This window comes from Lindgomyces ingoldianus, assembly GCF_010093535.1.
Source record: "Lindgomyces ingoldianus strain ATCC 200398 unplaced genomic scaffold BDR25scaffold_28, whole genome shotgun sequence".
Taxonomy (NCBI): Eukaryota; Fungi; Ascomycota; class Dothideomycetes; order Pleosporales; family Lindgomycetaceae; genus Lindgomyces; species Lindgomyces ingoldianus.
The window spans coordinates 605,655-619,694 of record NW_022985189.1 but is presented as its reverse complement, the minus strand read 5'-3'; the positions used below and the strand labels follow the sequence as shown (position 1 = coordinate 619,694).

General features: G+C 30.3%; 2 protein-coding genes across 2 annotated transcripts; one reads left to right on the top strand and one right to left on the bottom strand.

Moving 5' to 3' along the window:
- Positions 1–4,383: 4,383 nt before the first annotated feature.
- Positions 4,384–5,437, top strand: BDR25DRAFT_305456 (uncharacterized protein). The gene has a single exon (XM_033690416.1). The coding sequence runs from the start codon at positions 4,406–4,408 to the stop codon at positions 5,264–5,266; it is 861 nt and encodes a 286-aa protein (XP_033544563.1). The 5' UTR covers positions 4,384–4,405; the 3' UTR covers positions 5,267–5,437.
- Positions 5,438–8,982: 3,545 nt separating this feature from the next.
- Positions 8,983–9,162, bottom strand: BDR25DRAFT_233678 (uncharacterized protein; the record flags this gene model as incomplete). The annotated part of the gene is made up of 1 exon (XM_033685448.1): positions 8,983–9,162. A coding segment is annotated over one exon (180 nt), but the record flags the coding sequence as incomplete, so codon positions are not given.
- Between the last annotated feature and the right edge of the window lie 4,878 nt (positions 9,163–14,040).

Sequence of the window (14,040 nt, the reverse complement as noted above, 5' to 3'; positions counted from 1 at the left end):
AAAGCTATTTATAAGTAAATTCTAGAAAGCTATAATAAGACACTTAGGAATACAACATAGGTTATCTATAGTGTATTACCTATAAATAGTTAAACAGAGAGGCTAAATACTAAGATAGAAAAATATCTAAAGAACTATATATTTTATAACTAGATAAATTAGGTAGAATAGCTTTTTATAGCTTAGCTAGCTATTAACATAGTAGAATCTACTATAACAAAGGAAACTGTCCGTACGTAAGCTGTGTCCGTACACGTGTACGGCTGAATTAGGTTGCCTGAAACGTTGGCTATCTGGCCTGTGCGTTAGGGGCTATGTGTACTTAAGAGCCCTCTTTCTTCGTACGAAGAGAGAGGGCAGTAGTCAATAACAAGAAGATCTTTGCCTGCTCACCTCTTGGTACGCCCCTTGGGCGTACGTTCGTTCGATCGAACCTAGGTCAACCGACAGAAACACTATATAAGACTAACTTTAGCTATTATCCCTGCTTTACGCTTTACGGCATGTAACCTATGAACTTACTAGAAACTGCTAACTATCTATCTTAACTATTAAAACTGCATTAAAAATTAGCAATTAAAGCTAAGGCTAGTTAAGAGAAAATAAAACAGAATATAAATAAAACTTAAAAAAGAGCCTTTATAATTCAACTTAGAAATTATATATACTTTAAAACTTAAAACCTCTATACTTTTAGACTATCTTAAAAACTTATAGCGAAACATATTAGCCTATACAAGGTACTATAGGCATAAAAGGATAATTATAAACTTAAGCTACTAAAAGAAATGCGTATACACTCTTAGTTTTATATTTTAAAGCTTAAAAAAGCGCTTAAAAAGATACCCCTTTTCTTAATAAAATAAAGAGATATTAAAGTAAAATATAAAGTTAAATAAATAGCTAACACCTAAAAAAGAAAAAAGTTTTTAGTAAAGTAAAAAGAATAGCTTACTAGTAAAAACATGTAGAAACTAATTAAGAACTTAATAAACACTTCTTAACTTTTCTAAGATTATTAAGCGTCTCTTCTAGCTAGAACTAGCCTAGAGAAAGTTCTCTAGACTAGAAAACACTATTATTAGCAGAAGAAACTGCTGCTGCATTAGATAGCTATAATATAAAGGGCCGCTAACCCCGTAAAATAAGTTAAAAAGAAAAAGAACTATAAGCCTTTACTAAACTTTTTTTTTGCTTTTATTAAGCGCAAGCATCTTTTATTTCTAAAAGAAGCTACTTTTATTTCTTCTTTAAATAATCTTAAGCTGTGTTAGAAATAAAGGTGTTATAATAACTTCTCTTTTAAACACACTCTACACACTTGTCTAATAACAAATTTCAAACATAAAAGAACTTAGTAGAATAGCAAAGACTACATAGTTGCATTTTTATATAGTAAAGAGGATTAAGATAAGCTATAGCGTGTAAATAATAAACATAGATAGACTAATAAAAGAGCTAATAAAGCATGGTTAATAAAAATAGATATCTATAAAGCATTTATAGAAGGGCACACACTAGATAAAAGAAAACTTTAATACTTATAAAAGTGTAAGTAAAACAGTAAGAACGCTAATAAAAAAAAGAGCCTACATGTTATAATTTATAATTAGACTATAAGCTACTAACTATAAGTGCTCTACTGTTTTAAATAAATAAGGCTAGAGTTCTCTTATTACTTTACCTACTAAGTTATATAACTTAACAGACAACAAATAGATAGACTTATTAGACTAGTGCACAGCTAAGTGTAGTGTCTAATAAAAAAGGACGTTTAAGCGCAACAAGCGCTAATACGCGCTGTAGGATAGGTAAACGCGCATTGCGCTTAACAACACTTAACTACTAAGAACTTTATGTATATAGTTTAAACCTTAACTATTATTAAAAAGGTTATAATTAAAGCTTAGTTTATCTTAGTTTATTACTATATAGACTAAGTAGCATTACTACTTTATAATAAGAGTAATACTAATTAATGTACTTTACAGGCAAGTTGCTTACACACCTAAGTCACTTACTTTTACTAAGACCCTACTAAACCACCCTTTCTACACTAATGCATTCCCTACAACACTACTTAGACGCGCTAAAAGAATGTTAGATATAGCTTACACTCTAAGCTTTTAAATAAGACATAAAACTCTTAAAAAAATGTGCTATAGCTATGTGTAAAGTCTTATAAAAAATAATAAATAACTATAGCACTAAACAACCTTTATAAGCTAATTCTATAGCTAAATTATAAAGGCTAGGTAATAAAAAAAAGTAGGTAATTATTAAGACTATACTTAAGCTATATGCGTAAGAAATTTCCCCTTAAATAGCATTTATAGCTAATATAGCTAATTCTTTGTGCGCTAAGCGTAATCTAGGCTATGTTTACATAAACTAGCCTAGTACATTTATAAAGCATTATTTAAAGCTTAAAGTAAAGTTTTAAGCGCAAGTATAGTTAAGAGATATTTAGCTAATTATAAACTCTGTTTTGCTAAAGTTGTACATGTTATTATTCTAGATGCTATACTTAGCTTTAATATTCTCTATAAGGCTAAACCTGCTCTAAATTACTCTAGAACTCTTATAAAAAGCTCTCTTATAGTTATACTTACGCTTAAATGTTACTTTAAGCTCTAAATAACACTTTATAAATATACTAGGCTAGTTTATGTAAACATAGCCTAGATTATACTTAGCGCGCAAAGAATTAGCTATATTAGCTATAAATGCTATTTAAGAGGAAATTCCTTGCGCATATAGCTTAAGTATAGTTTTAATAATTACCTACTTCTTTTTATTACCTAGCTTCTATAATTTAGCTGTAGAATTAGCTTGTAAAGGTTATCTAGCGCTATAGTTATTTATTATTTTTTATAAAACTTTATATATAGCTATAGTACATTTTTTTAAGAGTTTTATGTTTTATTTAAAAGCTTAGAGTGTAAGCTGTATCTAACATTCTTTTAGCGTGTCTAAGTAGTGTTGTAGGGAATGTATTAGTGTAGGAAGAGTAGTTTAGTAGGGTCTTAGCAAAAGTAAGCAACTTAGGTGTGTAAGCAACTTGCCTGTGAAGTACGTTATATATTTTACACTATATATACCTTTATTTTGTTCTACTAAGAACTGTTTAACCTAAGCACTTTATACTGCTGTTAAAGGGCAAACTACAGTTAGCCTACTCCTACCCTAGAACGAAAGCTACGCGGACCGTACATCCGTCGATAGCTTAGTCTCTCCTCATCCGGACTCCTCTATTTTCTTCCCTAGCCTAGCGTACTTTAGGTAACTATGCCTTGAAGCAGAGATTGTAACAGTTTTTAGAAATGTATTAGTATAGAAAGAGTAGTTTAGTAGAGTCTTAGTAAAAGTAAGTAACTTAGGTGTGTAAGCAACTCGCCTGTAGTGTACGTTAAAGCGTAATAAAACATTAGATTTAAAATAAAAAACGTTTATATTTATAAATAAAGTAGATTTAAGTTAACTAGTAAAAAATAAGTAAAATATAAATAAAATAAGCTAGAATAGCGTAGAATTAGCTACTATACTATAAAACTAATAATGCTGTAGCTACTACTACTAGTAAAGTTACTAAGTTAAAACTTGTACTATGTATAAAGTAGATATTATAAATTGTTTTTTAATATTAAATTAATTAATATAGGCGTTGTAGAGTAAAATGTAATTCAAGTATAAAAATGTTATTAGAATAGACTGTTTACCTCTGTAGACTGCTTACTTATAAAATACATTATATAGGTTTGTTATAAAAGTCTACTATTATATTTTAAAGTAAGGTAGTTTTAAATACTTGAAATTTAGCTTTTTTAAGATGCTTAAAAAGCTAAAAGTATTTTACTTTTTTTATTAGTATATTAAAAGTTAATTAGTAGATACATTATTAATTAAAGTATAATGTGCTAAGATTTAGTTAGCGTAGACTACTTACATATATAAACTACTTGCTTGTAAAATACATTGCTTACATAATAAAAATAGATTATTTCGATAGTAGTTATATATTTAAAGAATAGTATACTATTATAAATAGTACAAAACAATATTGTAGTGTTGCACCATGTCACTGCGCAGGCGTTTTAGTAGGCTTTGCTAGTCTGCTCACTTGGGTGGTCCGCTCGCTTATGAAACACGTTACGCGAAATGGATAGTACATTTATGTAACAAGCATTGTTCTTTCTGTAAAAATAAAGATCGCCAGGTCTAAATAAAAAAAGAATAAAAAGATGAAACGCAAGAAAAGTTTAGGTGGTGGACAAGAAAGTCGCAGACATAGCTATAATGCTTATGTCGACTGGTGCCGAATGTGCGCAGAAGGCTGGTGCCGCACTTGCGGCCAATAAAAAAACCAAAAAATTCTTTGTCTCGCCCACTCCAAGACCACACCGAAATGGCCGCTGCCGCAACCTCTAAAATGACAGACTCCAACCCCCTCATCCTCTATGATATCTCTTCACCCATAGCACCCCGCTCCTATGCGCCAAATCCCTCCAAGGCCCGTCTCGCGCTCAGCTTCAAATGTGTACCCTTTAAGACGACCTGGGTTGACATCCTTGACATCTCTGGCGTTCGCAAGGAGCTCAATTGCCCGGCCACCCGTAAGTTTGACGATGGCTCAGACTACTACACGCTTCCCATGCTGCGGGACTCGGTCTCGGGCAGGGTTGTTGGCGACTCGTTCGACATCGCCAACTATCTCGAGGACATGTTCCCGGACTTAGGCGGCTGCCTTTTCCCTCTGGGCTCTACCAACACCACACTCAATTACGAGAGCCCGAACAAGGACACGGCATTCTTCGCGCCCCTGACTTCCAACCAGGGGTCCAAAAATGAAGCCTACGCAAGGTTCAACATGCACGTCGACGCCACTTTCTCCGCCTATGTGGTGCTTGTCGCCCAGTACCTCCCCTTCAACCCCAACACGGCTGAGGCTGCAAGGGCCCTCTTCGTCAAGCGCGCACATCTGACCTCCTGGGATGATATCTCCGTTCAGGGCGAGGCAAGAGAGCAGCTCAAGGCGGCGTTCAAGGTGGCGTTGACGTCATTGGCCCGGCTGTTTACGGTCAACGAATCCGGTCCGTACCTTGAGGGTAAACAAGCTACTTACGCCGACCTGATCGTAGGCGGGTGGCTGAACATGCTCTTCTCCACCATGCCTGAGGAGGAGTGGCAGGATTTCAGGGCGTGGCACAATGGAGTCTTTGCCCGGCTGCATGATGCCTTGCAGGAGAACTATTTCATTTGCAAGTAGAGGGTAGGGAAATACTATAGTTCCGACTATAAAGCAACAGGACTAGGTTCTTTCAACTAGCAAGGTTGTCTAATTTTAGCTTTAGTCTTAGACTAAGAAGATACACTACTATCTTTTTTAAAGCGTTCTGTAAGAAAACGTAAAATTAGAACAGACCTGCATTGTAGGCAGAAGGCTAGTTAGATGACCGATCGATGTACAGTCGACAACTAAAAGCCATTAGCCACTTAACAATCTAAGCTTTGCAGGGGTATAGTTAACCTATTTAGAAAAGAGGTTGCTTAGCTAATTACTACCTAGATTAAAAGATTTTTATTTCTATAAAAAGCCTATGTTTAGGCTTAGCTTTTAGTGTTATAGTTAATTAATAACGTACTTTACAGGCAAGTTGCTTACACATCTAAGTTACTTACTTTTACTAAGACCTTACTAAACTACTTTTTCTGTAACGATCCTCATGAATCGTTCCATCTCGAGTCGCCCGGAACCTCCGGAAGGCCCTCGTATCGGCCCCGACCTCGACCTAGCCCCGACCCCTGCTGTTACCCCTATTCCCTCATGTATTTAGTCGCACCTTGCCCCTGTAGCTAGCTCGGTAGTTTTCTGATATCCTACGTACAAGGCCTATAGGTGTCATTGGTATTCCCAGGTCTCTGAGTCCCCACGTACTCCCATATGCCTCTGAGTGGATTCATACCGCATTCGGACCCATTGTCTTGCCTGCGCCGTTACAGACCTTACTAAACTACTTTTTCTACACTAATGCATTCCTAATAACACTACTTAGATATGCTAAAAGAATGTTAGATTTAGCTTATACTTTAAGCTTCTAAATAAAATATAAAACTTTTAAAAAAACATGCTATAGCTATATACAAAGTCTTTTAAAAGATAATAAATAACTTTAGCACTAGATAACTTTTATAAGCTAATTCTATAGCTAACTTATAAAAGCTAGGTAATACTAAAAAGTAGGTAATTATTAAAACTATACTTAAGCTATATGCGTAAGGATTTTTCTTTTAAATAATATTTATAGCTAATATAGCTAATTCTTTACACGCTAAGCATAATCTAGGCTATGTTAGCATAAACTAGCTTAGTATGTTTAGAAAGTGTTATCTAAAGCTTAAAGTAATATTTAAGTGTAGTATAACTATAAAAAAGCTTTTTATAAGAGTTTTAAAGTAATTTAAAGTAGGTTTAGCCTTATAAAGAATATTAAAGCTAAGTATAGTATCTAAAATAATAACATGTATAACTTTAGTAAAATAAGCTTTATTATAAGCTAAATATTTATTAACTATACTTACAGTTAAAACTTTACTTTAAGCTTTAAATAATGCTTTATAAATATACTAGGCTAGTTTATACTAATATAGCCTAGATTATGCTTAGTGTGCAAAAAATTAGCTATATTAGCTATAAATGCTAACGTACTTCACAGGCAAGTTGCTTACACACCTAAGTCGCTTACTTTTGCTAAGACCCTACCCTAACAAACTCTATTATAGCCTATAATAACCTGCTCTGGCACTATATAGTACAGTATAGCCTAGAATATTATTTATATACTACTTTTACTTCTTACTTACACATTTGCGTGTTATGCCTAGTCTAATTACACTATTTATAGCGCCTTTAGAATAGCTTACCTACTTTAGCTTATACCTACTTCTTTGCCTTCTTTTTATTACTGTGTGCTCTAAACTTCTTTAAAGCTAGTAAGTATAAGCTTTTTTAAATTATTAAGTTTTTTTTACTTTAATTTACTTTTTTTTATATAATTTATATTACATAGTAGCTTTATTAGCTACTTAAAGCTTAGTGATTTTTTATTACACTAATACTAGCTTATGTGTAATTATTACTACTTTTTTAAAACTTTTTTAAACACTTTAACTATAAAATTTAGTAAACTATTTATATGCTTTTTGTTGAATGGACTCTCTGCTAGCTAGCACTTGGTGTCAGCAAATGCGTACGAGACGGAGAGGTTTGCACGGTGTAAACATCGCACAGGGGTGTTAGGTAACTAGTGTTAATTGCTTCTTGTTGTTTTCTATTATACAAAGGAAAGGGGTTAATATAGTCCTAAACTCTGCGCACAGATCTCTATGCACAGGGATCTAGGCGCATCTAAGCTACGTAACTATTAACTAGGCGCCTAAATATTACTATTTAGACATTAGCAACTTTTTTTTTTTCCTTTATACAGGACTTGCCTTATTTACATATACAGTAGACAGGTTACTGTAGGGCCCTTTTTACCTATTTTATATAGGCTTAAGTCTATTAACTAACGCTTTAACTCTAATAGTTAGTTAGTTATACAAAATTAGTTCTTTAAGAGTAGAGTTTAGCGCCTTCTTTATACAGGCATCTGTAGGGTTGTCTTTTCTATTAATTTACTTAATCTTTATAATCTTCTTTTTCTTATATAATTCTTAAATTAATATAATATTAATTATAAGTTTTTTTTTATTTATTATTCTAAGCTTTATAAGACATTTATACAAAAATCTTAAATCTGTGCATAGTATAATAGGTACAAGAGGTATTCTAAGCATACATGTAATCTAGTTAATAGTTGTACTTAGTGTAATTACATAGTTAAATCCTCCTACTATTCTATACAGCTTACTAGCTAGGATAGAGCAGGTAACGTGTTTACACTTAGAGAAGTTCTAGTGTATAATATTACTTATAATTTAAAAGTTATATAAGTTCCTAGTTTACTGCTTAGTTCTAAAAATAATAAAAAAGCTAAGCTATAAACTTAAGTCCTTATTATTTATAAATAATCTATTAGTAAAGATAAACAACTTTATATAGAAGAGATTAAGTAGTACATATAATAATCCTTTATTCTAGTTATTAATTTGCTATTAGATTTGTACATTTAATGCCTTAATATTGTTATACAACAGTAACATAACTTAAGCAGCAGTAGACAGGTTAAATGCTGCCTTAGGTTAACATATTAATGCAATATAGGCACCTCGCGCGCGCTGTTTAACGTACTTCTGCGCAGCATCCTCTACCTTAGACTCTATTATGTGTAGATTCCTAGCTTAACTTTTCTATATAAGAATAATATTATTTTATATAAAGTAGATCTTTCCTTTATTAAATTTAATAGCCTAATTATGTAATAGTATAGTCTTAGGCTTTACTTAAAAGTTAGCCTTAAGTAATTTTTTTTCCTCTCTTTATATAAAATTAGCTGTAATAATACTAAGAGTATTATCTATTTATAGTCCTATAATACTAAACACTGTTAAGCCTTTATATGTAATTAATAAGCATAGATTGTATAATAAAGTTTTTATAAAAAGTCTATTCTTATAATAGTTATAGTATATCTTAAACTAATATAAGCCTAACTCTGCTGCGCTGTATAGTAGTTATATAACTCTAAATATTTTGTGTAGAGGGAAGCTTTTACAGAGTTTTCTTAGTAGTTATGCAAAAAGAGTGCAAACAAGCTTGTCTATTAATTATACATATGCCTAAGTAATATTGTGTAGTTTATAGTGCATGTTATATAAAGCTATTAGTAATAGGCTAATAGCTAGAATTAACCTCTAACTTATTTTCTAAATTATAGAAGACTATGTAAGAATCTTTTTTTTCTTCTTATTTAAATGTTCTATAAACATAAGTTGTAACTTTTTATACAGTTTTATTAATTTCCCTTTAACTTTATATATAAGTTAAAGGTTAAAGATCTGTCCTTTATAAATTAATAAATTATATAAAAGTACCTTAAACATGCTACTTATAATTAGACTCTTTATTTCTGTATAGTCTAATTCTTTAAATAGTCTTTTAGGTGTTGTAATTACACTATCTACATAGAGCTTAATTGCTAGCGCGTAGTCTTCCTTTTCCTTTTAAGTTAGAAATGTTGTAGCCTGTAGATTCTTACATAGTTTCTTTTAGCCTTTCTTAGCTAGCTATAGTTCTAGTTTTAGTTTGTATAACAAATCTAATGCTACTTAAGAGGCTATTTTGTGTAGTCTATTAACTAAAGTTAGTTGCTTGTGTAGGCAACCTCTCTTTTATGCCTATAAAGGATCTCTTTGTACTAGAGCTAGTTTGTCTAGATTTAGCAATTCTTATGCAGGTTTATCTTTATCCTTTGTACAATAATATAGCATAACTTGTGTGCAGTAAAGTCTTACTAGACTGTTCTTTATCTTAATAATAATGTCTAGGGCCTTAATTCCCTTTACTATATGTAGTTCTATCTATCCTTTCTTCTTTTACTACATCTTTACTTTAGAACTAAGTAGGAGATTTAGTACTTTATATAAGGTTAAGCTGTTTTAGGTATTAATTATATAATTAATATTAACTTTTACTTTCTTACTTTAAAGCATTTTTATTGCCTTTTATACAGCGTTAGCTTGTGTAATAATATTAGAGGATAGTACAGAATCTATGTTAATTTTTAAGTACATTCTAAACATAAGTAATGTAGGTATAAGACTGTTTAGTCTTACTGTATTATTTAGGGCTTTAACAGCTATTTATAATACTAACTTATTGTTTGTACAATTATTTAATTCTGTATAGAGGATATTGTACGCACGTTGCAGTGGTGCGTGCGCGCGCTTAATCTTCCCTAGAGCCTAATAGGCCTCTACTAGCATCTATTAGCACATTGCTCCTACAATCTTTGCGTGATTCTAGAAGTCTTTAAATGCAAAGTTTATACTAGAGTTATATATAATGTAATTAGGTAGGCCTTAGTATGTGTTAATCTAACACTTGCAGAGCGCGTTCTAGGTATCTTATGCAGACATTAATTTTTAAGAAGGTTACTACTTAGAATAATGTATCTATGTTAATTACATGTAGTACATCTTAGTTACTAATTTATACAACATTAATTACTATTTTATAGTTAAAGTGTAAGTTGTTTTTAATTATAAACTTAAATCTTTATAGTGCTAGGTTGTGTAGCTAACACATGTAGCAGAACTTCTTAATCTTTTTAAGTATAGAGGGATTAATGTTATGTCTAGTGTTCTTAAGCATTATGTAAAGTTGTTTTATATAAGAATAGCTAAATCTTCTATGCAGTTATTAAAGTTTATGTTTAGTAAAAAAGGACATTAATTTCTTCTTTTATATATTAAAAAATAGATAACCTTATTTTTATATAACTAGGACAGTATTTTTATTGCTTTGTATAATTACATTTTGCACGTTGTTAAAGTACGCACCTATTTAGTCTGCGTCTGCTAGAGATAGTAGGAACAGTGTTAGGGTGTCTAGAATGTGATATGTTATATTACTAACTAAGTTAGTAATTTATATAGTACTAATTAATTTTATTAATTTTTATCTTTTAAAGCTAATACTCTCTTTCTTTAGTGTCTAGTCTACTTTTATATAAGGGAATTCTTACAGGTATGCTTTAAGTTATGACTTCCCTACAGTAGAGATTCTTACTGCGCTAGTATCCTATAGTTTACCTTAGTATACTGTATAGTATTAATCTTTAAGGATAAACTGTTCTGCGTATCCTTTAGGTTCTAGGCTGTAGATGTCCTTTGCAGTTGCGCAGTAGAGAAATGCAGCATTAGTAAGGTAGTTAATAATTTTCTTACTTTTCTTTTTATTTAGGTTGTTATTATTATGTAACTTTTTTTCTTTCTACTTTAGTTTACCTTTAAACTTTTAAATGTACACATTTACCTCTTTACACGTTAGTGTCTTGTTATAGAATCCTTTATATAAAAAGATATATTAGCGTTTTACATAAGATTAATTTATGTAAAAATAATTTATTAACTAATATTCTTTGTTATAATAGACAAAGCATTGCTTTAATTATGCAAAGGACTATAGTCTAAATAATTTTTTATATCCCTTTAGGCTTTTTCTATGTTGTTAATAGCTATGTGTACGTAGTAAGCTATATTACCTATTAGTGTAGTACATGTTTTAGGATTTATTTATAAATGCATTGTTTTATTAATTAATTATAACCTAAAGTGCTAAATAGAGGTTACTATATAGTGCCTTATATGTAGGCTTAATTAAGAACATTACTTATTTAAGTTTAAGTTACTCTTAGCATGCTTATATAATAGTAGTGTAAAGCAGTATCTTACCTTAAAATTATAGACTAAGAGCTTTTTATGTAAGAGTAAGTTTATTAATTATAGCTTTAAAAGCTTTATGTAAAGTTTTTATAAAGTTTTTTTACTTACTTTATGTAAAGCTTATTATTGTCTAATCTGTCTAATACTAGTTATAGTTTACATTAGTATTAAAGTAATTACTAAGCTGCTTATATAGTAACTTCTATAATTGTCCTAGACTAATATTGTAAAGGTAGAACATGTGTGCGCGCCTTTTAAGGATATTAGAAAAGATGCTTATGTATAATGCCTTAGAAATAGCAAGGCGTTAGCAGAGCTTAATAAATACTATAGCCTTATTAGCTAAGATATTATATAGTTGCTTTATGTAGTTGTTTTTCTTTCTCTATGCCTTTTAGAATTATACAACCTTCTTAAGCGTAAGGTTCTCTACTGTAATATCTTATATAGGTAGAAGTTAGTATAGATTGTACAGTAATTAAATTATATACAGTAGGTACAAGCTTTAGAGAATCTTATGTAGAGCTGTGGCTACAGGAATATGTAGCTGCCTAGTTGTACTCTTGTATAGTAAGCTATTACAAGGTAGTTATACTAATTACAGAGAAAGTATTAAGTCTGCAGGTAATTTATACAGAGACATCCTCTATTGCATTAAGACTAGCAATAGTAGTAATAGTTTTATATAATATTTTAGTAAAATAGTAAACATGTGTTCTTCTTTTATAAGTCTGTATAGTGTAGTAGCCTTTGTTATGTCCTTTTTAAAGCTAATGCCTTTATTTTATAGAGTAGTAATTAGTTCTTGCAGGAACAGTTAACTAAGATTTTTAAAGTGTACAAGCTTCTACTCTATAAAGTTGTCCTAAAAGTTCTTAAGTGTACATACATCTATTGCGCTTAATGTGTAGAGTTCTATAATTAAGTTAGCTGCATATAAATTAAGCTTCTTTTTAAGTGTATTATCTAATAGTTTAATCTTATCTACTTAATCTTTAATGTTTATCTGCTCTGCTAAGGTCTTTGCTAAGATGCCTATAAAAAGTATGTATTAGTTATATGTTAATATGTTATGTTAGCTAGTTATAGATAAAGCTAGCGTTGCTTGTTGCTTTATAGTAGTTAATTATGCGTTGTTGCGCGCTATCTTACTTCTTGTTGTACACTGCCTCTAAATAGCCTTGTGTAAAAAGATAAAACAGACCTCCTAGCGTTAAATAAGCACTACTATTTATATAATACCTCTAAATAGTATTGTACAGACAAGTTTCTTACTCTTGCTTAAGTAACTAAACAGAGATTTACAGCTACTTACATATAAATTAGACTCTGTCTTTACTCTTGCTAATTTATAGTTAAAGTAGTAAGAAAAAGAATTCTTTTTATATGTAAACTTTTAAACAAAAAGGTATAACAAAAGCTTCCTCTTTTATAGTATTTAAACCACTAATTAGTGTTAAATAGACTCTCTGCTAGCTAGCACTTAGTGTTAGCAAATGCGTACAAGACAGAGAGGTTTGCATAGTGTAAACATCGCACAGGGGTGTTAGGTAACTAGTGTTAATTGCTTCTTGTTGTTTTCTATTGTACAAAGGAAAGGGGTTAATATAGTCCCAAACTCTGCGCACAGATCTCCGTGCACAGGGATCCGGGCGCATCCGAGCCACGTGACTATCAACTAGGCGCCCGAATATCACTATTCGGACACTTTTAAATTTTTATTTTTATAAGTATTAATTATAACTTAAGTTTTAAAGTATTACTTAGAGTTTATAACTACTAAAGCTTATTATATATAAGTAGTAGTAATAATAAAGTGTACAACTTTACATTAAAGCTTATTATAACTTATTATAAGTTAAAAGGAACTAATCTAGCGCTTTAAAACTTTTTTAAATATTACTAAAAGTAATTATAGTATTATAAGCTACTTTAAAGCATAGTAAAAACTTTATTTTTATAATATAAGTAATCTAGTTATGTATAAAGTTTTTAGCTTAGCACTTATAAGCTTTTTTTAAAGAAGTAAAACAACTTATATTAAGTAGCTATAAAAAGTGTAATAAGTAAAAAAGTATATAAATAGTAATAATTTTATTATTTTTATAGTATTACTAAAAATAAAGTAAGTTATAGCTTTTATAGCTATTAATAACTAGTAAATAGTAGCTGCTAATAGTACACTTCTTTATATGCATGTTAAAGTGCTTTAACTAGTCTAAACTAAGCTAATTAGTAGTCTAGCTACACTTAGAGATTATAATAACTTCATCTTAAAGTAGATTTTTCTTTTTATACTAGTCTAAAAAGTAGTTACTACTTTAAAAAATAATAAAAAGCAGAATAGCCTACTTTTTAGCATTAATGCCTTAGATAGCTATTGTCTACTCTTAGTTACTTAGCTAGACTACTTTTAGCTATTTTTATCTCTCTAAACTTATAATAACTACTTTAGTAGATATTTAGCTTATTATAAACCTTATTTTATTAAAGTTGTACATGTTATTATTCTAAATACTATACTTAGCTTTAATATTTTTTATAAAGTTAAACTAGCTTTAAATTACTATAAAAATTTTATAAAAAGCTTTTTTATAGTTATACTTACACTTAAAATTTACTTTAAGCTTTAAGTAACACTTAATAAATGTATTA